This window comes from Oncorhynchus gorbuscha, linkage group LG08, assembly GCF_021184085.1.
Source record: "Oncorhynchus gorbuscha isolate QuinsamMale2020 ecotype Even-year linkage group LG08, OgorEven_v1.0, whole genome shotgun sequence".
NCBI lineage: Eukaryota > Metazoa > Chordata > Actinopteri > Salmoniformes > Salmonidae > Oncorhynchus > Oncorhynchus gorbuscha.
In genome coordinates, this window is record NC_060180.1 from 56,715,564 (window position 1) to 56,739,373 (window position 23,810).

A 23,810-nucleotide genomic window follows, 5' to 3' on the forward strand; every position below is an offset into this window, starting at 1 on the left:
TGAGTGAAGAACAGACAAGAGCACTCTCCTAATCCTGGTCTCAGTCTACAGTCTGTGGAATGACCACAACAGAAACCCACCTAGACCAGGAGTGTATTCATTACAGTACGCCTTGCAACAGAGACAGGTCACAACTTAACAAAACAAACTAAGTAAGTAACTAAGTAAAGATGAATCACTTCATTAATTGTTTTACATTTGATTGATGAGCCTTGTATAAACATCAAACACAACATTACACATCAATATACACTATACACATCAATGTTAACATCAATACACGAAAAGCAAAACACAAACATCTTCATTAGCTCCATGCACTGATTTCATATCACAAATACTGTCATTTGTACTTTTAATACTTTAAGTAAAAAAAATGTATAGTTAATTTACAATTTGTAGAAACTATGAGAACAGGTTCAGAACTTTGTTGAAACATCACAGCACAGTTGAAAAATATATGTCAAATAGAACAAAGCTGGATGTTGTTCAGAGAGAGATGGGAGGGACTGAGTGGAGCTGAATGGTGGGACTAAAAACAACAAGACAACTAATGTAAAATATACTGTGTCCATAAGATGTATGTAGGTTCAGAACTTTTGTGAAACAGCACAGTTAAAAATATATGCCAAAACTGGATGGTCTTCAAGCAATATCATAACCGCCATCGATAAGAGACATTACTGTGCAGCCGTATTCATCGACCTGGCTAAGGCTTTCGACTCTGTCAATCACAACATTTTTATTGGCAGACTCAACAACCTTGGTTTCTCAAATGATTGCCTCGCTTGGTTCACCAACTACTTCTCCGATAGAGTTCAGTATGTCAAATCGGAGGGCCTGTTGTCCGGACCTCTGCCAGTCTCTATGGGGTGCCACAGGGTTCAATTCTCAGGCAGACTTTCTTCTCTGTATACATCAATGATGTCGCTCTCGCTGCTGGTGATTCTTTGATCCACCTCTATGTAGATGACACCAGTCTGTATACTTCTGGCCCTTCTTTGAACACTGTGTTTAACTAACCTCCAGTTGAGCTTCAATGCCATGCAACTCTCCTTCCGTGGACTCCAACTGCTCTTAAATGCAAGTAAAACTAAATGCATGCTCTTCAACCGATCACTGCCTGCACCTGCCCGCCCGTCCAGCATCACTACTCTGGACGTTTCTGACTTAGAATATATGGACAACTACAAATACCTAGGTGTCTGGTGAGACTGTAAATTCTCCTTCCAGACTCACATTAAACATCTCCAATCCAAAATTAAATCTAGAATCAGCTTCCTATTTCGCATCAAAGCATCCTTCACTCATGCTGCCAAACATACCATCGTAAAACTGAACATCCTACCGATCCTCGACTTCGTCGATGTCATTTACAAAATAGCCTCCAACACTCTACTCAACAAACTGGATGCAGTCTATCACAGGGCCATCCATTTTGTCACCAAAGCCCCATATACTACCCACCACTGCGACCTGTATGCTCTCGTTGGCTGGCCCTCGCTTCATACTCGTCGCCAAACCCACTGGCTCCAGGTCATCTACAAGTCTCTGTTAGGTAAAGCCCCACCTTATCTCAGCTCACTGGTCACCATAGCAGTACCCACCCGTAGCATGCGCTCCAACAGGTATATCTCACTGGTCACCCCCAATGCCAATTCTTCCTTTCCTCCCATCTTTCCTTCCAGTTCTCTGCTGCCAATTACTGGAACTAACTGCAAAAATCTCTGAAGCTGGAGACTCTTACCTCCCTCACTAGCTTTAAGCACCAGCTGTCAGAGCAGCTCACAGATCACTGCACCTGTACATAGCTCATCTGTAAATAGCCCATCCAATCTACCCTATCCCCATACTGTATTTATTTATTTATCTTGCTCCTTTGCACCCCAGTATCTCTACTTGCACATTCATCTTCTGCACACCCTACCATTCCAGTGTTTAATTGCTATATTGTAATTACTTCGCCACCAAGGCCTATTTATTGCCTTACCCCTCTTATCCTACCTCATTTGCACATGCTATTTATAGATTTTTCTACTGTATTATTGATTGTATGTTTGTTTATTCCATGTGTAACTCTGTGTTGTGTCAAACTGATTTGCTTTATCTTGGCCAGGTCGCAGTTGCAAATGAGAATTTGTTCTCAACCAGCCTACCTGGTTAAATAAAGGTGAAATTAAAAATAAAAATAGATACAGTGCATTCGGAAAGTATTCAGACCCCTTGACTTTTTCCACATTTTATTACGTTACAGCCTTATTCTAAAATGTATTAAATTGTTTTTTACCCTCATCAATCTACACACAATACAGTCCCCCAACTTTTCTGACCGTTTCCGCATGTAATGGCTGAGGGAAAGATTTTGTGTGTGTATAAATCTCTGTGCTTCGTTTAGTTAGTCTGCCTTTATAATTAGTTTCAACAACACAGGTATCTTTTGGTTATCACTACGGCAACAGCATCCAGGAACGACACAATATTTACATCTTACAGTTATTCAGAAAATAAGCAAAAGGAATAGAACAACAATGACAAAGCAAAAACAGTTTTTGACATTTTTGCTAATTTATAAATAATAATAAAAAATATACATCATATTTACATAAGTATTAACACCCTTTACTCAGCACTTTGTTGAAGCACCTTTGGCAATGATTACAGCCTCAAGTCTTTGTGGATAGCTTGGCACCCCTGTATTTGGGGAGTTTCGACCATTCTTCTCTGCAGATCCTCTCAAGCTCTGTCAGATTGGCTATTTCGAGGTCTCTGTAGAGATGTTCCATCAGGTTCAAGTCCTGGCTCTGGCTGGGCCACTTAAGGACATTCAGAGAATTGTCTCGAAGCCACTCCTGCATTGTCTTGTTTGCGTGCTTAGGCTCATTGTCTTGTTGGAAGGTGAACCTGTCGCTGAAAAACATCCACACAGCATGAAGCTGCTACCACCATGCTTCACCGTTGGTATGGTGCCAGGTTTCCTCCAGATGTGACACTTGGCATTCAGGTCAAAGAGTTCAATCTTGGTTTCATCAGATCAGAGAATCTTGTTTCTCATGGTCTGAGACTCTTAAGTGCCTTTTGGCAAACTCCAAGCGGGATGTCATGTGCCTTTTACTGAGGATTGGCTTCCCTCTGGCCACTTTACCATGAAGTCCTGATTGGTGGAGTGCTGTAGAGATAGGTATCCTTCTGGAAGGTTCTCCCATCTCCACAGAGGAACTCTAGAGCTCTGTTAGAGTGACCATCGGGTTCTTGGTCACCTCCTGGACCAAGGCCTTTCTCACCCGATTGCTCAGTTTGGCCGAGCAGCCAGCTCTGGTGGTTCCAAACTTCTTCCATTTAAGAATGATGGAGGCCACTGTATTCTTGGGGATCTTCAATGCTGCAGAAATGTTTTAGTACCCTTCCCCGGGTCTGTGCCTCGACAGAATCCAGTCTCGGAACTCTACAGACAATTCCTTCGACCCAGTGGTGGAAAAAGTACCCAAACTTTTCATACTTGAGTAAAAGTAAAGATACCTTAATAGACAATGACTGAAGTAAAAGTGAAAGTCACCCAGTAAAATACTACTTGAGTAAAAGTCTAAAAGTATTTGGTTTTAAATAAACTTAAGTATCAAAAGTAAAAGTATAAATAATTTCACATTTCTTATTTTAAGCAAACCGGATAGCACAATGTTCTTGTTTCTTTTAAATTTACGGATAGCCAGGGGCACACTCCAACACTCAGACGTCATTTACAAACAAAACATGTGTTTAGTGAATTCACCAGATCAGGCACCATAGGGATGACAAGGGATGTTCTCTTTATAAGTGTGTGAATTGGAAAAAAATTCAAAGCAAAATTCTAAGCATTCAAAATGTAACGAGTACTTTTGGGTATCAGGGAAAATGTATGGAGTACATAATAAGTACATCAATTTCTTTAGGAATGTAGTGAAGTAAAAGTTGAATATTCAAAAATTTGAAACCCCAAAAAAACAACTTAAGTAGTACTTTAAAGTATTTTTACTTAAATACTTTACACCACTGCTTTGACCTCTTGGTTTTTGCTCTGACATGCACTGTCAACTGTGGGACCTTATATAGACAGGTGTGTGCCTCTCCAAATCATGTCCAATCAATTGAATTTACCACAGGTGGACTCCAATCATAGAAACATCTCAAGGATGATCAATGGAAACAGGATGCTTAGGTATTCTTGTTTTTACTATTTTATCCCCCTTTTCCACCAATTTTGATCTTGTCTCATCGCTGGGACTTCCCAAATGGGGTCGGGAAGCTAAGATTGTGTCCTCCGAAACATGATCCGCCAAACTGCGCATCTTAACACCCGCCTGCATAACCTGGAAGCCAGCTGCACCAATGTGTCGGAGGAAACACCGTTCAACTGACAACCCAAGATCCACCTACAGGTGCCCGACCCGCCACAAGGAGTAGCCACAACGAGTCGCCGGTTGGTTGTGATACAGCCTGGGATCGAATCAAGGTCTGTAGTGACACCTCTAGCACTGCGATGCAGTGTCTTAGACCGCTGCACCACTCAGGAAGGCCAGCTGTTTTTTCTTTGTAATACATTTGCAAAAAAATCTATAAACCTGTTTTCGCTTTGTCATTATAGGTATTGTGTGTCAATTGCTGAGTATTTTTTTTCATCTAATCCGTTTTAGAATAAGGCTGTAACGTAACAAAATGTGGAAAAAGTCAACGGCCAGAATACTTTCCGAAGGCACTGTAGATGGGAGGGATTGAGGGTAGCTGAAGGATGGGATTAAAAACAAACAAAATATAACTATTGTAAAATACATTATGTCTGTAAAATGTACAGCATATGGTATGTATAATGTCATGTTCTGACCATAGTTCTGTTATTTTATTCTTTGTTTTGGTATGGTCAGGGCGTGAGTTGGGGTGGGCAGTCTATGTTTGTTTTTCTATGTTGGTTTTTGTGTTCGGCCTAGTATGGTTCTCAATCAGAGGCAGGTGTCGTTAGTTGTCTCTGATTGAGAATCATACTTAGGTAGCCTGGGTTTCACTTTTGGTTGGTGGGTGTCTGTTTTCTGTGACTGTGTTTGTCACCACACAGGACTGTTTCGTTTATGCACGTTATTTTTGTTTTGTTCGATTGTTCAGTTGTTTTGTTAATACATCATTAGGGACACTTACCACGCTGCGTTTTGGTCCGATCCCTGCTACACCTCCTCAGACGAAGAGGAGGAAATCCGTTACATATAAGCTGGAAGCAGAAGCACAACTGTTGTTGTCTATTAGTTTACTCCAATTAGGGGAGGGGTGGTAGGGTTAGGGGAAAATAATAAAATAAGATAGAAAATATATATATATTCACAAAAAAATATATATTGAGTATTGGAAATAATGCAGACAATTACATTGATGGAAGCTACAATCTATCTGCAACATTAAAGCTGATCTACCACTTTAAAACAGGTTAATTACACAAACAAAATACTGTCATTTGTAGTCATTCTGCGCTTAACCATCTCAATTTATCCAAACTATGCATTGTGCATACATTCATCTAATATAATTATAAAGTTTACTACAGCTGGCTTGTTTTGATTTCCACAACAAAACAATGCTGTCAAGCTGACACTGCCTTGTCTCTGGTATTCATTCAGAGACTTGGCATGCTAAAAGTAGAAATTGCACAGTAACAACAGCAAATGTCAACCTCATAGTTGTGATGTTGCCTATAATTTTATCCACCATGCTGGGGGATTGTTTTGTACACTTCCTTTATCATCATGCACTTAGTTAAAGAAATGTGTTTTCTTAATAGAAAATGTGTCATTTGACACACAATATAAATCACAAGGAAGTAAGCCTAACGGTTACAGAGTAACTAAGATAATTCAATGGATTTACATGATTTATTCTCACATACTGTATTTTAGCAAGTTGTCAAAGTAAGTGAAGGGACACATTTTGAGTACGTCCAAAATGGCAGCCTATTCCCTTCATAGTGCACTACTTTTAACCAGAGTAGAGTAGGGTAGAGTATTACTTTAAATCCCAACTTGGGAAATTGTTTCATCACCTCAAGCATCATCAATGATTTTGGGGACAAGACAAGGATAAATTCTTATATACATAATAATAAATACAAACATTAAGCAGTGGATTATAAAGTGAATAGGGTGCTATTTGGGATGCATATTTGGGAATCTATTACTTAGCTAGTACGTCAACACCCCTTCAGTTTTGTCAGGGGAGAAATAATGAATCGATTCCATGAAGGTTCAGAGATGCCGTGACTGAAAGTGTTATATTTTCTTTGGGAATAAAAGGCATGACTAGCAGGAAAAGAACTTTGGCAAAAAAACAGATTATAAATTGCAATTTAAAAAATGGAATCATTGCACCATTCAAGATAGTGCCTCATTCTCACTCAGTCATGCACATATTTGCTTCCATGTTTGGGTATTCTGATGCTTGACAAGTTAACTCCTACAACACAAGACTGGATCATGATGTCAATGTATCTGAAGCATGAACATCAACTTGTATTATCCTGAAAGTGATATTGCTTTGACAAACAACTGAAGTAAAAACACATTTATCATTGTCACAGGGGTTGTTGTCTTTTGTACTGTATATTATGGTCAGTGCACAATATCCAAACAACCTGCTATGATGATAATATGGTTTGATTCCATATTGTCTAGACTGTTTATTTTTGAGACATAGTTCCTTGGATTATTTATTCCAATTCAACACCTTGTCAGTGACTAAACTCTCCTACCCATGCAGCTGTATGTAACTAACAGGGCCAAATCCAGCCTCTGATGTTAAAGTTCACACATTTGAAATGTTTGGTGTATTACATAGTGCTTTGCTGTTTTATTCTCTGTCTGAACCATTGTCACACCTCTTTATTGAACTACATCTTTCCGGGAATGTTTTCTGATGACAGCATCTCCTTATTGTAATACAATGCAATCTCCCCAGCAGACTGTTCCTTTGGTCTGAGTCCTGTTTGACCAGCGCCCTCTGAGTCCTGTTTAAAAAGTAGTGCACTATGAAGGGAATAGGTTGCCATTTGGGACACAAGCTTGTTCACCACATATCTTTCCCATTGTTTCCCCTAGGTGAACCCAGCCTGTGCTACATCTTTGAGGGTGATGGTATGTGTGAGGAGTTTGAGAGGGGCTCCAGTGTACAGGACTGTGGTTACTTCACCCCTCATGGGTACAGTGACCAGTGGGCCTCCACCGCAGCAGCCTCCCATCAGGACCAAAGCAGCTGCCCTGCCCTGGCAGCCACCGGAGAGCCCTCGCTTACCAAGGTAGCAGTGATTTCCTCTGCCCTGTCCCCCACCTCTTGGATACAGATGTTATCTTTCTGTAAATGTGACAGTACTGAGTGTTTTGAATGTTTGGTAACACTTGATTTGGATAGTCCCAAGTAGATGGTTTGTAGATGGTTTGTAGATGTCCAATAACTGTCTATATATATAGACAGTTATTGGACAAAAATATTTTATTTTACCCCATTTTTCTCCTGAATTTCGTGATATCCAATTGTGATCCAATTACAATCTTGTCTCATCACTGCAACTCCGCAATGGGCTCAGGAGACGAAGATCGAGTCATGCAACCTCCGAAACATGACCCACCAAGTTGCGCTTCTTAACACCCGCTCGCCTAACCCGGAAGCCAGCTGCACCATTGTGTCGGAAGAAATACCTACGACCGAGTCAGCTTGCAGGTGCCCGACCCACCACAAGGAGTCGCTCGAGTGTGATGAGCCAAGTAAATCCCCCCCGGCCAAACCCTCCCCTAACCCGGACAACACCGGGCCAATTGTGTGCCGCCCTATGGGACTCCCCGGTGTCAACAACATTTCAACTAACTGTCCACTAGCCCTATCCCTATCCCTAACCCCAACCCTTATCCTAACTTTAAACTTAACCCTTACCCTAGCCCCAACCCTAACCTTTACCCTTATTCTAAACCTAACCGTAACCTTAGCAAGCATTTTCTTATGAACAGATAGTTTGTTGATAGTATAACCATCTGTATATCATGGGACTATCCAAATAAAGTGTGACCGAAGGTTTTCAATAATTAATGTATGATTCCCCTTGTATTAAAGCTGTGCAAGCCCCAGTACCTGGAGATGAATGAGAAACTGTCACATGACATATGGGTTCCATGCACGGCCCAGTCGTACACTCAGACCTACTACGATGAGGAAGATACAGTATGGCTAAAGGTTGAGTACTCCAGTCCACCACAGAGGATACTTGGGGCACCTTTTTCCCTTTATAGTGCACTACTTTTGACAAACTTTGACAAACTATTTATAACCTTTTCTAAAGTAATGTTCCAACGGTCATTTGTTGTGATTCACGGCACGTCTTTGTACTTTCTCCCAATTTGTCATGCCGCGTTTGTCACAGTATTGTCCTATTTCTGTTGTCATTCTTTCATTACCATGCAATCTAATTACCATTGAAGTGGGGGACATTCAGGAACCGATTATTGAACAGTTGAACTCATTTGGTTGTTGTCATAATAACTCTAATTGTTTGCCCAGGTGGGATTTACGCAACCTGGAGTCGCCGCGTCTGTCATTATCTATCTGGCCTCGGACGGAGCCTGGCCTGGAGAGCAGTGCAGGAAAACAGTCACCGTCCAACTGTGTGATACTGGTGGCAGAAACCACTCCCTGGGTATGAACTTGAACTACCGGTTCTCAAAGGATGACTGACTGTTTGAATTAACATTCAAAGATGCCTCAAGATGTCTTCACATATGCAGTATGTAGGGTTAGGGTTATGGCTGGTTACAGTGATGAACATATGATGTTTAAAAAGTGTACTGAGTAAGCATCCGTGTGTTATTCCTGTCTGGGGCTCTATCTCAATTCCCATCTCCTTGGCTCCTTCTCAACTGTAGTTGAGGACAAGGTCCCTCCCCTTGGACCTTCTTGTCCAATATGTTTTCAGAAGAAGATGAAGAATTGAGGAATGATTCATTGAAAAAGGGACTGTGTCTGTCCTCAGGTTCCTTTGAGCTGTCGTGTCAGCAGAATCCTCTAGTGGTGAACGTGACACACAACCTGAGTCAACCCTTCTTCCTGACCACCGCTGTCATCCTCAACTTCTCCTCGCCATTCGTTGCCGTGACGGGAGTCGCTCTGCGCACGTCATGTCACTTCAGCGCATTTGCCCTCACTGGGTGCGCTGAGGGTGGGGTCTCATAGGGCTTCCACATGCACACACACACACACACACATACATGCACACGCATGCATGTCCATACTTACATGTACAAGCACATGTGTACACACACACTCTCAGTCAGGTATACACACACACATACCAACACATATAATAGCACACACACACACCCACACACAAACACATACACGCAATAAAACACACAACAAATCAAATGTTATTGGTCACATACACATTTCTTTGCTGATGTTATTGCAGGTGTAGCAAAATGCGTGTGTTCCTAGCAGTGCACTAGTATCTAACAATTCACAACAATACACACAAATCTAAAAGTAAACGAATGGAATTAAGAAATATATAAATATTAGGACGAGCAATGTCGGAGTGGCATTGACTAAAGTATAGTAGAATATAATACAGTATATACTGTACATATGAGATGAGTAAAGCAGTATGTAAACATTATTAAAGTGACTAGTGTTCCATTTTCAAAGTGACCAGTGATTCCATGTATATGTATATAGGCCAGCAGCCTCTAAGGTGCGGGTTGAGTATCATAATTGTGTACACACACACGCACGCACGCACGCACGCACGCACGCACGCACGCACGCACGCACGCACGCACGCACGCACACACACACACACACACACACACACACACACACACACACACACACACACACACACACACACACTAAGAGTGTGCTATGTGATACCATATCTGTTGAGGATTCAAATAATCAACATTACTCAGCTTATACTTTTCCCTCTGTGTTTCTTCTCTCCCTCTGTATGTGTGTGATCGTGGTGGCCCAGCTGTTCACGGCGGCCCTGCCAGATGGACACATGCAGTCCTCCTCAGTTGGAGCATGCCTCTGTCACCTGCAGCCCCGAGACAGAGAGGACTGAGACCTCTCACTGCACTGTCCACTGTCATCCAGGTTTCATCCTCGCTGTGCTCAGTGGCAAGGGTAATCCACCCTTTCAGGTAAGGACAACACAAGGATCCGACTAGGGTCTTACCACATCAGGTAAACACAACACTAGGATTAGACTAGGGTCTTACCAAATCAGGTAAACACAACACTAGGATTAGACTAGGGTTTTACCACATCAGGTAAACACAACACTAGTATTAGACTAGGGTTTTACCACATCAGGTAAACACAACACTAGGATTAGACTAGGGTCTTACCACATCAGGTAAACACAACACTAGGATTAGACTAGGGTTTTACCACATCTGGTAAACACAACACTAGGATTAGACTAGGGTCTTACCACATCTGTTAAACACAACACTAGGATTAGACTAGGGTTTTACCACATCTGGTAAACACAACACTAGGATTAGACTAGGGTTTTACCACATCAGGTAAACACAACACTAGGATTAGACTAGGGTTTTACCACATCAGGTAAACACAATACTAGGATTAGACATTAGACTAGGGTCTTACCACATCAGGTAAACACAACACTAGGATTAGACCAGGGTTTTACCACATCAGGTAAACACAACACTAGGATTAGACTAGGGTTTTACCACATCAGGTAAACACAACACTAGGATTAGACCAGGGTCTTACCCCATCAGGTAAACACAACACTAGGATTAGACTAGGGTCTTACCCCATCAGGTAAACACAACACTAGGATTAGACTAGAGTCTTACCCCATTAGTTATGCACAACACTAGGATTAGACTAGGGTCTTACCCCATCAGGTAAACACAACACTAGGATTAGACTAGGGTCTTACCCCATCAGGTACGCACAACACTAGGATTAGACTAGGGTTTTACCCCATTAGTTATGCACAACAGTAGGATTAGACTAGGATCTTACCACATCAGGTAAACACAACACTAGGATTAGACTAGGGTCTTACCACATCAGGTAAACACAACACTAGGATTAGACTAGAGTCTTACCCCATTAGTTATGCACAACACTAGGATTAGACTAGGGTCTTACCCCATCAGGTAAACACAACACTAGGATTAGACTAGGGTCTTACCCCATCAGGTACGCACAACACTAGGATTAGACTAGAGTCTTACCCCATTAGTTATGCACAACACTAGGATTAGACTAGGGTCTTACCCCATCAGGTAAACACAACACTAGGATTAGACTAGGGTCTTACCCCATCAGGTACGCACAACACTAGGATTATACTAGGGTTTTACCCCATCAGGTAAGAACAACACTAGGATTAGACTAGAGTCTTACCCCATTAGTTATGCACAACACTAGGATTAGACTAGGGTCTTACCTCATCAGGTAAACACAACACTAGGATTAGACTAGGGTCTTACCCCATCTGGTAAGAACAACCCTAAAACTTCCAGAAATCACTCTATTTTTAAGAAACTGTGCATTATAGAAATCATATATAAAATGTATATTATAAGACCCCTCCACTTTATCCCCCTACACACCAACATTGAATTTGAGAGCATTTGAAAGTAACATGAAATAGTACTAGCTTTAAATGACTGTCGAAATATAGATCATAGAGGAACTATTACAAGTAGCAGCAGTAGTATACAGTATATTTGTATTAATGTAGTAGAATGCCATATCCCATCATGTCTGTGTAATGGTAATGTATTAATCTTCCATTGAAAGCAAGAAACGGAGCTTCAGTGTCTAAATGGAGCATGGGACCATGTTGTGAGCTGTCAGCTAATTGACTGTGGGCCCCCTGACCAGTCTCACATCTACTTCGCTGTCTTCAGCTGCCCCTGGGGAACAACATTTGGCAAGCAGTGCTCTTTCACCTGCAACCCCCCCGCCATGCTTCAGGGTATGTATGGTCAACGGTAAAATTATAATGATACAAATTTACATGCACATTTTGTTTTAATAACAGTTTATAGGTTCAGATAATTATAGGTCCATTTATTATTTTAATGAAGTGGGAAGTTGATATTCATTCACTCATTTACACAACATGAATGGCACATTCTAACATTTTCTCAGAGAAATGAACTTGACCATGAGGCTGTCATTGCTGTTTTATTTTTTACCTGAGGGGTCTCAGTCTGTCTAAACCTTAAATTGTTCTTTGGCTTTCCCCATCGGAGAACAATAACCCTTTTTGGCTGCAGGTAAAACCCTTCTGAGTTCAATGTAGCACTCTTTCCACAGAGGGTTCTACATGGAACCCAAAAGGTTGTACCCAAAAACCAAAAAGGGTTCTACCTATAACCAAAAAGGGTGCTCCTATGGGGACAGCCGAGAACCCTTTTGGAACCCTTTTTTGCACGAGTTTATTACCTCATGTTGTACACAGAGTGGCTTGGAGTCAAGCCTGATGTGGCATCATGGCGTAGGAGTTGTGAGGTTGTTGTGAGGCGAGGCTGTTCAGCCGGCCCTGGGACTGAACTGAACAGCTTGGCAGTTGGTCTTGGTCCACGTCCAGTGGACGGAGGCCCTAGGCTTTGTGTAAATAGGAAAGTAGCATGCAGCCATAGCTGGTTGATGACAGGTGGGGATAGGAAATAAGGCAAACAAGAGAGGGTTTCTATCTCTGGACTCGCCAGCAGGGCCGAGTGGGACTCATGCTGGCAAGAACATTCTGGCTTAGTGCCCGCCTGCCATTTCATTTACCTTAGGGCCCCTGGCTTCTAGCTTCTACTACAGGGTTTTATCCCTGTCTTCTAGGTTCTACTACAGGGTTTTACTCCTGTCTTCTAGGTTCTACTACAGGGTTTTACCCCTGTCTTCTAGGTTCTACAACGGGGTTTTATCCCTGTCTTCTAGGTTCTACTACAGGGTTTTACTCCTGTCTTCTAGGTTCTACTACAGGGTTTTATCCCTGTCTTCTAGGTTCTACTACAGGGTTTTACTCCTGGCATCTAGGTTCTACTACAGGGTTTTACTCCTGTCTTCTAGGTTCTACTACAGGGTTTTACTCCTGTCTTCTAGGTTCTACTACAGGGTTTTATCCCTGTCTTCTAGGTTCTACTACAGGGTTTTACTCCTGGCATCTAGGTTCTACTACAGGGTTTTATCCCTGTCTTCTAGGTTCTACTACAGGGTTTTACTCCTGGCATCTAGGTTCTACTACAGGGTTTTATCCCTGTCTTCTAGGTTCTACTACAGGGTTTTACTCCTGTCTTCTAGGTTCTACTACAGGGTTTTACCCCTGTCTTCTAGGTTCTATAACAGGGTTTTACCCCTGGCTTCTAGCTTCTACTACAGGGTTTTACTCCTGGCATCTAGGTTCTACTACAGGGTTTTATTCCTGGCTTCTAGGTTCTACAACAGGGTTTTACTCCTGTCTTCTAGGTTCTACAACAGGGTTTTACTTCTGTCTTCTAGGTTCTACAACAGGGTTTTATCCCTGTCTTCTAGGTTCTACAACAGGGTTTTACTCCTGTCTTCTAGGTTCTACAACAGGGTTTTACTCCTGGCTTCTAGGTTCTACAACAGGGTTTTACCCCTGTCTTCTAGGTTCTACAACAGGGTTTTACTCCTGTCTTCTAGGTTCTACAACAGGGTTTTACTCCTGTCTTCTAGGTTCTACAACAGGGTTTTACCCCTGTCTTCTAGGTTCTACAACAGGGTTTTAACCCTGTCTTCTAGGTTCTGCAACAGGGTTTTACTCCTGTCTTCTAGGTTCTACAACAGGGTTTTACTCCTGGCATCTAGGTTCTGCAACAGGGTTTTACTCCTGTCTTCTAGGTTCTACAACAGGGTTTTACTCCTGGCATCTAGGTTCTACAACAGGGTTTTACTCCTGTCTTCTAGGTTCTACAACAGGGTTTTACTCCTGTCTTCTAGGTTCTACAACAGGGTTTTACTCCTGGCATCTAGGTTCTACTACAGGGTTTTATTCCTGGCTTCTAGGTTCTACAACAGGGTTTTACTCCTGTCTTCTAGGTTCTACTACAGGGTTTTACCCCTGTCTTCTAGGTTCTACTACAGGGTTTTACTCCTGTCTTCTAGGTTCTACTACAGGGTTTTACTCCTGTCTTCTAGGTTCTACTACAGGGTTTTACTCCTGTCTTCTAGGTTCTACAACAGGGTTTTACTCCTGTCTTCTAGGTTCTACAACAGGGTTTTACTCCTGGCTTCTAGGTTCTACAACAGGGTTTTACCCCTGTCTTCTAGGTTCTACAACAGGGTTTTACTCCTGGCTTCTAGGTTCTACAACAGGGTTTTACCCCTGTCTTCTAGGTTCTACAACAGGGTTTTACTCCTGTCTTCTAGGTTCTACAACAGGGTTTTACACCTGTCTTCTAGGTTCTACAACAGGGTTTTACCCCTGTCTTCTAGGTTCTGCAACAGGGTTTTACTCCTGTCTTCTAGGTTCTACTACAGGGTTTTATTCCTGGCTTCTAGGTTCTACAACAGGGTTTTACTCCTGTCATCTAGGTTCTATTACAGGGTTTACCCCTGTCTTCTAGGTTCTACAACAGGGTTTTACTCCCGGCGTCTGGGTTCTACTACAGGGTTTTACTCCTGGCTTCTAGGTTCTACATGGCAACTCCCAGAATATGGACACTTAGTATACCAAACACTAGGAACACCTTCCTAGTATTGAGTCTTGATACACACAGGAAACCCCGTTCAAAGGCACTTAAATATTTTGTCTTGCCCATGCACCCTCTGAATGGCACACATACAGAATCCATGTCCTTCTTTAACCGGTCTCCTCCACTTCATCTACACTGATTGAAGTGGATTTAACAAGTGACATTCAATAAGGGATCATAGCTTTAACCTAGTTTTCACCTGATCGGTCTGTCATGGAAAGAGTAGGTGTTCTTCATGTTTTGTATACTCAGTGTATACCAACACCTAGCTTGTTATTGACAGTACTTTGTTAAGCTATGGTCAATCAGTGAGCCCTTTTTGAATTGTTTGATGGATTTCCGATACTGACCCAACATGTTGATCCTAATTTGTATTTACCCATTGACATGCATTACTAAATACCCAGCCGTTCCTCCTTATACAGCTGTACAGGTGTAAGATTTGAATTTTAGCTAGTTTGCTACAGCAGGACATAATCCTGCAGCAACAGGAAATGTGGATTATAATTAATGGAAATGTTTGTAGGGGGTGATACATTTTTCATAAGGGAAAATCAAGTGTGAAATTTCAAAGTAGAAATGATAAATTCAGAAGCCTTTTAAACCTCAAATACACTACAAGTTTTACATTTCCTACACTGCAGGAAAGTTATCTTGCTAAAGGTAGGTCAAATTAAGATCCCACATCTGTATTGGATTTTGTTAATGATTGCAACACCAGAGCAGAGCTTAAAGACCTTATAAAACTTTAAACCATGTCAAAGATTCATTACATTTTATAGACCAATAAAATGAACACAACTTTTAGATTATTATGATGACATATATATACCAACAGAACCTTGTGTGGGGGCCTTAGATAATTGAGCATTATGCACTGGCAGGTATGGATACATACGGTACATTAGATCATATTGACATCACTAATATTCCACAAACTCACCTTCTCTCTTAGCAAATGAACAAAGGGACTGATTCCAGATGTCAAATTCATTAAGAGTTTAAATAACAAACCTCAACTCATCATTATCATTAAATGATATACAATTCTGTGTGAGGTTTGAATTGATTGTGTGCCTTTATTTGTTTTGCAGGGGACAGTGATAGGTTGGTGTGCCTAGATGATGGTCTATGGTCCTTCCCTGAAGCCTACTGTAAGATAGAGTGCCCAGAGCCTCCTACAGTACCTAACGCCAAGCTCCTAGTACCCCAGTGCAATGGTACAGGACATGATGTGGGTACCGTATGCCGTTACAAATGTAACCCAGGTTACTATGTTACGGCCAGCCTAAACACAAAGTCAAGAAAGTGAGTAATGTGTTATGTATCACTTTTCTTTTGCTCCATAAACATGTTATAGAACAGTGTTAATAGCTTATATTTTCTGTAACAAGGAACAATGAATGCATCCCATATTTCCCCCACGGATCCTGAGTTTAAATAGCACAATTCATACATTTAAATGTATTTTTAGATCCATCAACCTTGCATACCTGTGTACGGTTTCTAAGCATAGCAACATAAACCTCCAATAAATTCCATTCCAATGGTTACTTGCCTCATTATTGTTTTCCAGTTGAATTAATTGGGTAACTTCACCTCATTATCGATGTAACTCACGTGTTTCTAATGAGATTCCCATTAGTAAACCGCTGGTGCCAGTTTATTTCCGCCCTTTGTTGGAGTCAGCATTATCCCTTGACTATTGGGCAATGTTGGCTGTCAAAGACAATGTTCTTGAATCTAGCTGGACCTTCTAAGACTGCTCAGCATGTTCTACAGGACTAGCTGCATGTACAAACTAATATGAGAACATAATTTTTGCACCTGGACTTCTTTATGAGTTTTTCAACTCACTTTTAAGATATGTGAAAATCTTAAGCACCTTATTAATGCAACGTGTTAAAAGCTAAAAGCACTATAAAAATGGTTTTAAATTATCTTGTTTATTATTACTTTTGAGATGTTTTAAATTAAATTTGAAACAACAGAATTTTGTGTGTGTGTGTGTGTTAGGAGGAGGTTTCTGAAGGTGGAGTGTGTAGAGGGGGGCCAGTGGGAGGAGGGGGGCTGTGAACCCGTTCCCTGTCCATCTCTGCCTGCTGTCTTTGAGGGCATGTACACCTGCACCAATGGCAGGCACTACAACAGCCTCTGTAACCTCCTGTGTCCCGACGCCTCAGAAAACGTAAACAAAAGATGCGATCTAGGTCCACTTTCTGAGCTTGAACATCATCCCATCCCATCAATAAAGTATTATCTTATTCATTCAGTTTTTATCTCTCCTGACAGCACACGATTCGCTGCACTAAAGATGGCAGGTGGACAGAGGAGTTCACCATGTGTACAAGGTTAGCTGGAGCCTGCCCACCTCCGCCTGATGTCAATCAGGTTCAGTTTTCCTGTGACGAGAGTTTCAATGTTGGTAAGTCTCCTTCTTAACTTCTCCAGCTTGAGGACACTCCTCATTACACTTACAGTAGTACTTTAATGTAGTAATGCACAGCAGTGTTTTGTACTGTAGTAACCCATAGACTGTCAGTATTATTTTAAAGACATAATGCATTGCATCCATTCTGTTGGTATTTGTTTGGTCATGAAGCTTCTACGATGTAACAGAACGTGTTTTAACATCTCATGATTATGTAATACTATATCTTTAAAATATATATATACATGTATATTTTTACCCAGACATAAGTATTCTTAATTGTTTAGATATTATGAATTGTGGAGCGTTCTGTAGCATCCCAGAAGGCATTGGAAAATATAACATAGCCATAGCAGGTAGCAGGTGGTAAAACACTTTGTAAGCCGAACTGCCAAGCTGTTGAACCACAGATGACTAGTCTCAACTTTTTTTATTTGCACATGAATAAATTCAACAGATGCAAATCAGGGTAGAAGGAAAGCTTACTTTGTGTCACTGCAGGTGCAGTTTGCTACCCAACATGCAGTGCAGCCCTGCATGACCCAGTGGTTTTAGCCAATGGTACCACAGCAGACAACGTCAAGCACTGGATGCTGCCAGGCAGGGTTCAGGTAAGGTGTTTGACTGATGCAAACGTTGTGATGCTTCGTTATTTACTGAATGTTATTAGCATTGGCTGATATCACCCTTGTGTATCCTTAGAGCTTCACAAACAGGTCTGAGGCTTGCTCAAATGATTAATTTGAATGAGTAAATGACTAAAACATGAGGTTATCTATACTTCAAATTGAGCTTTTCCTGCAAAAAAGCAACATTTGCAGCTTATTTTACTCTGTGTATTAATATTATTCAATATAAAGAACCAATTGCAAGCTTCCTGCTTCTTTCCTGCTAAGTTAGGGCACTGTTAGCCTTACTGTGAAATCTGTAATGATCAAATGTTTATTGTGATTTCTGCAAGATTGACATACATATGGCAAGTTATGATGGTATAAAGAATCGGAAGGACCAAAAAAAGTGATATGTGACATCAGGGGTTATACTATTATAAATAGGCACCTTTCATCAAGAATCTCTGGAACACGCAATCATCATGGCGGAATGTCTAGGAATTTCAATGATGTGTCAGAGTGAAATATACTGTTGTTTTCTTAAGAAGGGCAACCTGCCCAATATCATCTCAAAGGATCGCTTTGACATGAACGCTAGGGTAAACATCCCTATCATTTGACCCTGTATTGCCCTCAAACTCAACTCTGGACCTCGAAGCTGTTCTGCTGCATTTAGACCTGGGACACCAGGGCTGATTTAGACCTGGGACACCAGGTGTGTACAATTAATTATCAGGTAGAACAGAAAACCAGCAGGCTCCGGACCTCACAGGGTAAGAGTTGAGTACCCCTGCTCCTTTGGGTGGCCCTTCACTGAGCCAGCAGACCTAACTACCTTCCAAATAGTTTGGAACTGATTTTGATAACTTGAGCTGTATTACTGGCACGTCATCTTGATCCAAGGCATTATGACTGTATCCCTTAACCAGACAACTTTTGGGACACAAAGGAGTATCCTGTTACTCCTACAGTCTTTGTCAGTCAATCAATATGATTAGTACGCTGTCGTTCCAATTAAGGTAGAAAGAAAATGCCATAGACCATTATGAGAACTCAAGATGACAGTGCCATTTTGGCTAGATCACTTCATAACACCAAATATGGTCTTGTTGACTAAATGTTTTTGGTTTGGTGGGAGGTAGTGTAAAGTTGGAGCTGGATTTAAAGTTAGAGATCTTTATCAAGTGTAGTCATTGACATTTTGTATCGCCAAAAAGAAAGTCCTGTGTACAGACATACTATTTCCTGTAAGCCTGGTTTAACTGAAATCGGTTTAGATCTATAGAGCTTGATGTTGATACTGATGACTAATTACAACGTCTCAATCAATGTTACATTACAGGACGTCGTCTGCACAGGAATGATGAGATGGCATCCTGACCCCAAACTCATACAATGTATCCAGTCATGTGAGGTGAGTGTTCTATCATAAGGCAAAATTGACACCAGGGATGGGGGGACATGTGCCCCCCCTAATCATTTCTGTAACTTATTATGTCTGCTACCGTCCCACCTGGCCAACATCCGGTGAAATTGCAGAATTATAAATATTTCACTTTCATAAAAACACAAGTGTAATACATCAAAATTAAGTTTAACTTCTTGTTAATCCAGCCACTGTGTCAGATTTCAAAAGGGCTTTACGGCGAAAGCACACCATGCGATTATCTGAGGACAGCGCCCCGCATACAAAAGCATGAAAAACATATTTCAACCAGGCAGGTGCGCCACGAAAGTCAGAAATAGCGATATAATAAATGCCTTACCTTTGATCTTCTTCTGTTGGCACTCCAAAAGGTCCCAGATACATCACAAATGGTCCTTATGTTCGATAATGTCCTTCTTTATATCCATAAAAACTCAGTTTAGCTGGCGCGCTTCAGTCCATAATCCACCCAGTTTCCCTCCATCAAAATGCATACAAAATGAATCCCAAATGTTACTAATAAACTTTTACAAACAAGTCAAACAACGTTTATAATCAAACCTCAGGTACCCTAATACGTAAATAAATGATAACATTTAAGACGGAGAATCGTTATCGTCTTTACCGGAGAAAAATACCAAAGAACGCGCTCTCTTCCACGTGCTTGGAAATACTACATCCAAAATGGGAGCCACCTTAGAAAAACTACAATGTCTGTCATATTTTTCCAAAAACCAGCATGAAACTCTTTCTAAAGACTGTTGACATCTAGTGGAAGCCCTAGGAACTGCAATCTGGGAGGATTTCGCCTTATAATAAAAGTGACAGCCATTGAAAACAGTGGTCGGCTGAACATTTGTTTTTTTTGGGATGGTTTGTCCTCAGGGTTTTGCCTGTCAAATCAGTTCTGTTATACTCACAAACATCATTTTAACAGTTTTATAAACTTTAACGTATTTTCTATTCAAATCTACCAGTTATTTGCATATCCTATATGCATAGCTTCTGGGCCTGAGTAACAGGCAGTTTACTTTGGGCACGCTTTTCATCCGGACGTGAAAATACTGCCCCCTACCCAGGTTAAAATAAACAAATAAAAATGTTTTGGTTGAGGTACCCCAGCCAGAACACGTCAGATAGTATATAGCACATCATAATCAATGGCAAAATGTGTAGAATTGCAGGAAATTTGCTTTAACAATCGACTTTGGGCATGAACAACGGTCCAACTCCGTTTGATGGTTCATCGATGTGTCTTTCTGGTCATGCGCGCCGTGACCGATGTAGCTAGTTCATCAGCTAAGCTAGCCACTTGTAGCTAGCCAGTAACTCCTCCAGTATGTGTTGATGTCATTTTGGATGGAAGCTGTAGAGATAGGTAAGAAATGGCACTCCTGTAGCCAAATATCTTGTCAATATTATCAATTTTTTAAAGCATTAAATGACCTGCTATTATAGTGCATTGATCATTTATACAGTTTAAAGCCGTTATTTTTGCCCAAAGTTGACTTGTAAAGTAACTGTCCAGTGTTTCCAAATTTCTATTAAATATATCTAAAAAACCCACAATTTTCTCTCTTCCTCATTACAAAATGTGTAGAGTAGCAAGAAATTAGCGTTAAAACGGCTAAATGTGTTACAAACCTGCAAATCTTTTATTTACATTTTTGAGGGGGATTGGGGGGCCTTCCACTTATCCTTCCACTTGTACTGTGTTTTCAAACCCATCCATATACCCCTCAAGAGAGGCATAATAAGTCAGGTCAAACTGTGTAGAATTGCAGGAAATGTATTTTAAAATGTCAACAACAACATTAATACACCCGGGCTTCCCGTCTGCAATTTTGCAGTATTACACTGTACCAGCATGATTAAAGATGAGACATGTTAAATAAAATCAAATGTATTTATATAGCCCAGTTGATATCTCAAAGTGCTGTACAGAAACCCAGCCTAAAACCCCAAACAGCAAGCAATGCAGGTGTAGAAGCACGGTGGCTAGGAAAATCTCACTAGAAAGGCCCAAAACCTAGGAAGAAACCTAGAGAGGAACCAGCTATGAGGGGTGGCCAGTCCTCTTCTGGCTGTGCCGGGTGGAGATTATAACAGAACATGGCCAAGATGTTCAAATGTTCATAAATGACCAGCAGGGTCAAATAATAATAATCACAGTACTTGTCGAGGGTGCAACAGGTCAGCACCTCAGAAGTAAATGTCAGTTGGCTTTTCATAGCCGATCATTGAGAGTATCTCTACCGCTCCTGCTGTCTCTAGAGAGTTGAAAACAGCAGGTCTGGGACAGGTAGCACATATAATATATTTTGCCAATCTCCTCTGCTCTGTTCTATCGCTACAGTCTGTTTTTATCTCTCTATTGTGTTAGTCTTCAAAATGGAGACCAGAGCAATACATGCTTTGAAAAAGTATTTTCTTACCTGATCATAATCACCCCTAACATCAAAACAATGGTGTTTTCTTTAAAGCAGCCTAAGCTTGAACAGACTTGCTCTACATTTATTGCAGATAAATGATTACATGTTTTACTTTAAAAAGTAAATAAAACCAAAACCATAGACCCTTCATTTTATCATACTGTACATACTCCTACCTCAACCAAGAATATTACCACCAAGACCCACATTCAATTAATTGCAGATAAAGCAAACGACATTGTGGGTCCACTGAGAATGTTTATGCTGTACTCTAAGGGAAGGCGTGGTTTTACGTCAAAATCCATTGTCCACGAGAGGAACAGCTTGTGGGTTTGAACACGGTTAACTCATCAGATTTACATTTAGGTCACTTAGCAGACACTTATCCAGAGTGACTTACAGAATGAATTCAACTAAGGTAGGTAAGACAAGCACATATCACAGTCATTGAAAGTAAAAACAGTAAATTAACCTTAGTGCAGTTCCTTCACCTACAGAGGAATGAAATGGGCCTCAAGTGTGCACCAACTATGGCACGGTTCACTGCAAACTATGAACCTCTCTCGCTCTACCTTGTTCAGGCTTTATTTGTTGAAATACTGATCACTGGTGACAAAGCGTAATTTCTGAGGCTGACGGTGTTCCATTTCTCTTTCATCGTTTCCTTAGATTTTGTCTATTTTCAGGGATCAAATTCAAAGGCAGGCTTATTTTGATATATTTGCCCATTAATTTATTAGCTGTCATAGTACACTATTATTATCCAGAACCTTTTTATTCGGAATCCACCAGACTTTAGTGTAAACTGGAACTATCTATGGAACATATTAACTGTTCATGTCTCATGGTATTAAAATATTTAATCTACCTGCCAACAATTCTTTCCTTCAATCTTCAGTTGCTTATAACCAGATACTCCATGACAACATTGTAAATTATACCACTCCACATGTGTTACAAATGCTCCCTGACAGATCTCATCCAGATGCTCATTTTGAAAATAGGATGATGAGGTCAGTTAAAGGAATACTTCAGTGCTTGTGGAAACCATTGTTATGTCTTTACGTGCAGTTTGAAGGAATTTGCTAACTAGGATTAGCGCAATGACTGGTAGTCTATGGTAACTGCTAGCATGCTAGTACAGTAGCTACAATACACTTCTAGTCATTGCACTAATGCTAGCTGACATTGGCTCACAAAACGACCTTCATACTGGGTGCAGAGACATAGAAATGGTACCCATGAGTTCTTCTGACTCATTGCTAAAATCCCGAAGTATCCGTTTAAGGCACATTAGACTTTACCACAAGTAGACCTTCATTATCTAGGACAACATTTTCCTCTTCTAATCGTGGTGCACAAAATGCATAAATCTCAATAGCAAAACAGTTGATCAAAAGAATACTCAAATGGTATTTTCCTTTCAAGAAGTAAACAAGCAAAGGATGAATGGACAGTAGAGAGCAGAGACAACTGCCAGTATAAACTCTTCTCTCGTTCACAAGTTGAACTTGCAGTGTGAGTAATACTTGTTATAAATAACATCATATATTTATACTTTTGTATACTTTTTAGACAGTAGTTCTGAAATACCCGAAAATTGCATACTACGGCACATACAGTGCCTTTGGAAAGTATTCAGACCCCTTGACTTTTTCCACGTTCTGTTAGGTTACAGCCTTATTCTAAAATGTATTCAATAATTTTTTTGACTCATAAATCTACACACAATACCGCATAATAACAAAGCAAAAACTATTTTTTACAAATGTTTAAAATGTATAGAAATAAAAAAGCGGAAATATTACATTTACATAAGTGTTTACTCAGTATTTTGTTTTTTACTCAGTACTTTGTTACTCAGTAGTTTGTTGAAGCACCTTTGGCAGCAATTACAGCCCTGAGTCTTTTTGGGTACGACGCTACAAACTTGGCACACCTGTATTTGGGGAGTTTCTACCATTATTCTCTGCAGATCCTCTCAAGCTCTGTTAGGTTGGATGGGGAGCGTAGCTGCAAAGCTATTTTCAGGTCTCTCCAGAGATATTAGATCGGGTTCAAGTCCGGGCTCTGGCTGGGACACTCAAGGACATTGAGACTTGTCCGAAAGTCACTCTTGCCTTGTCTTGGCTCTATGTTAGGGTCATTTTCCTGTGT

General features: G+C 40.8%; 1 protein-coding gene across 1 annotated transcript in view; it reads left to right on the forward strand.

The window, feature by feature from the left end:
• The window catches only part of pappa2 (pappalysin 2), a 72,518-nt gene that overhangs the window by 41,538 nt on the left and 7,170 nt on the right, over positions 1-23,810 (forward strand). The window contains exons 12-22 of the mRNA XM_046359957.1: positions 7,107-7,303; positions 8,113-8,232; positions 8,557-8,692; positions 9,026-9,200; positions 10,022-10,193; positions 11,839-12,016; positions 15,848-16,061; positions 16,770-16,941; positions 17,046-17,178; positions 17,686-17,795; positions 19,138-19,209. Coding sequence (XP_046215913.1) covers positions 7,107-7,303; positions 8,113-8,232; positions 8,557-8,692; positions 9,026-9,200; positions 10,022-10,193; positions 11,839-12,016; positions 15,848-16,061; positions 16,770-16,941; positions 17,046-17,178; positions 17,686-17,795; positions 19,138-19,209 — 1,679 coding nt within the window. The remainder of the gene's footprint in view (positions 1-7,106; positions 7,304-8,112; positions 8,233-8,556; positions 8,693-9,025; positions 9,201-10,021; positions 10,194-11,838; positions 12,017-15,847; positions 16,062-16,769; positions 16,942-17,045; positions 17,179-17,685; positions 17,796-19,137; positions 19,210-23,810) is intronic.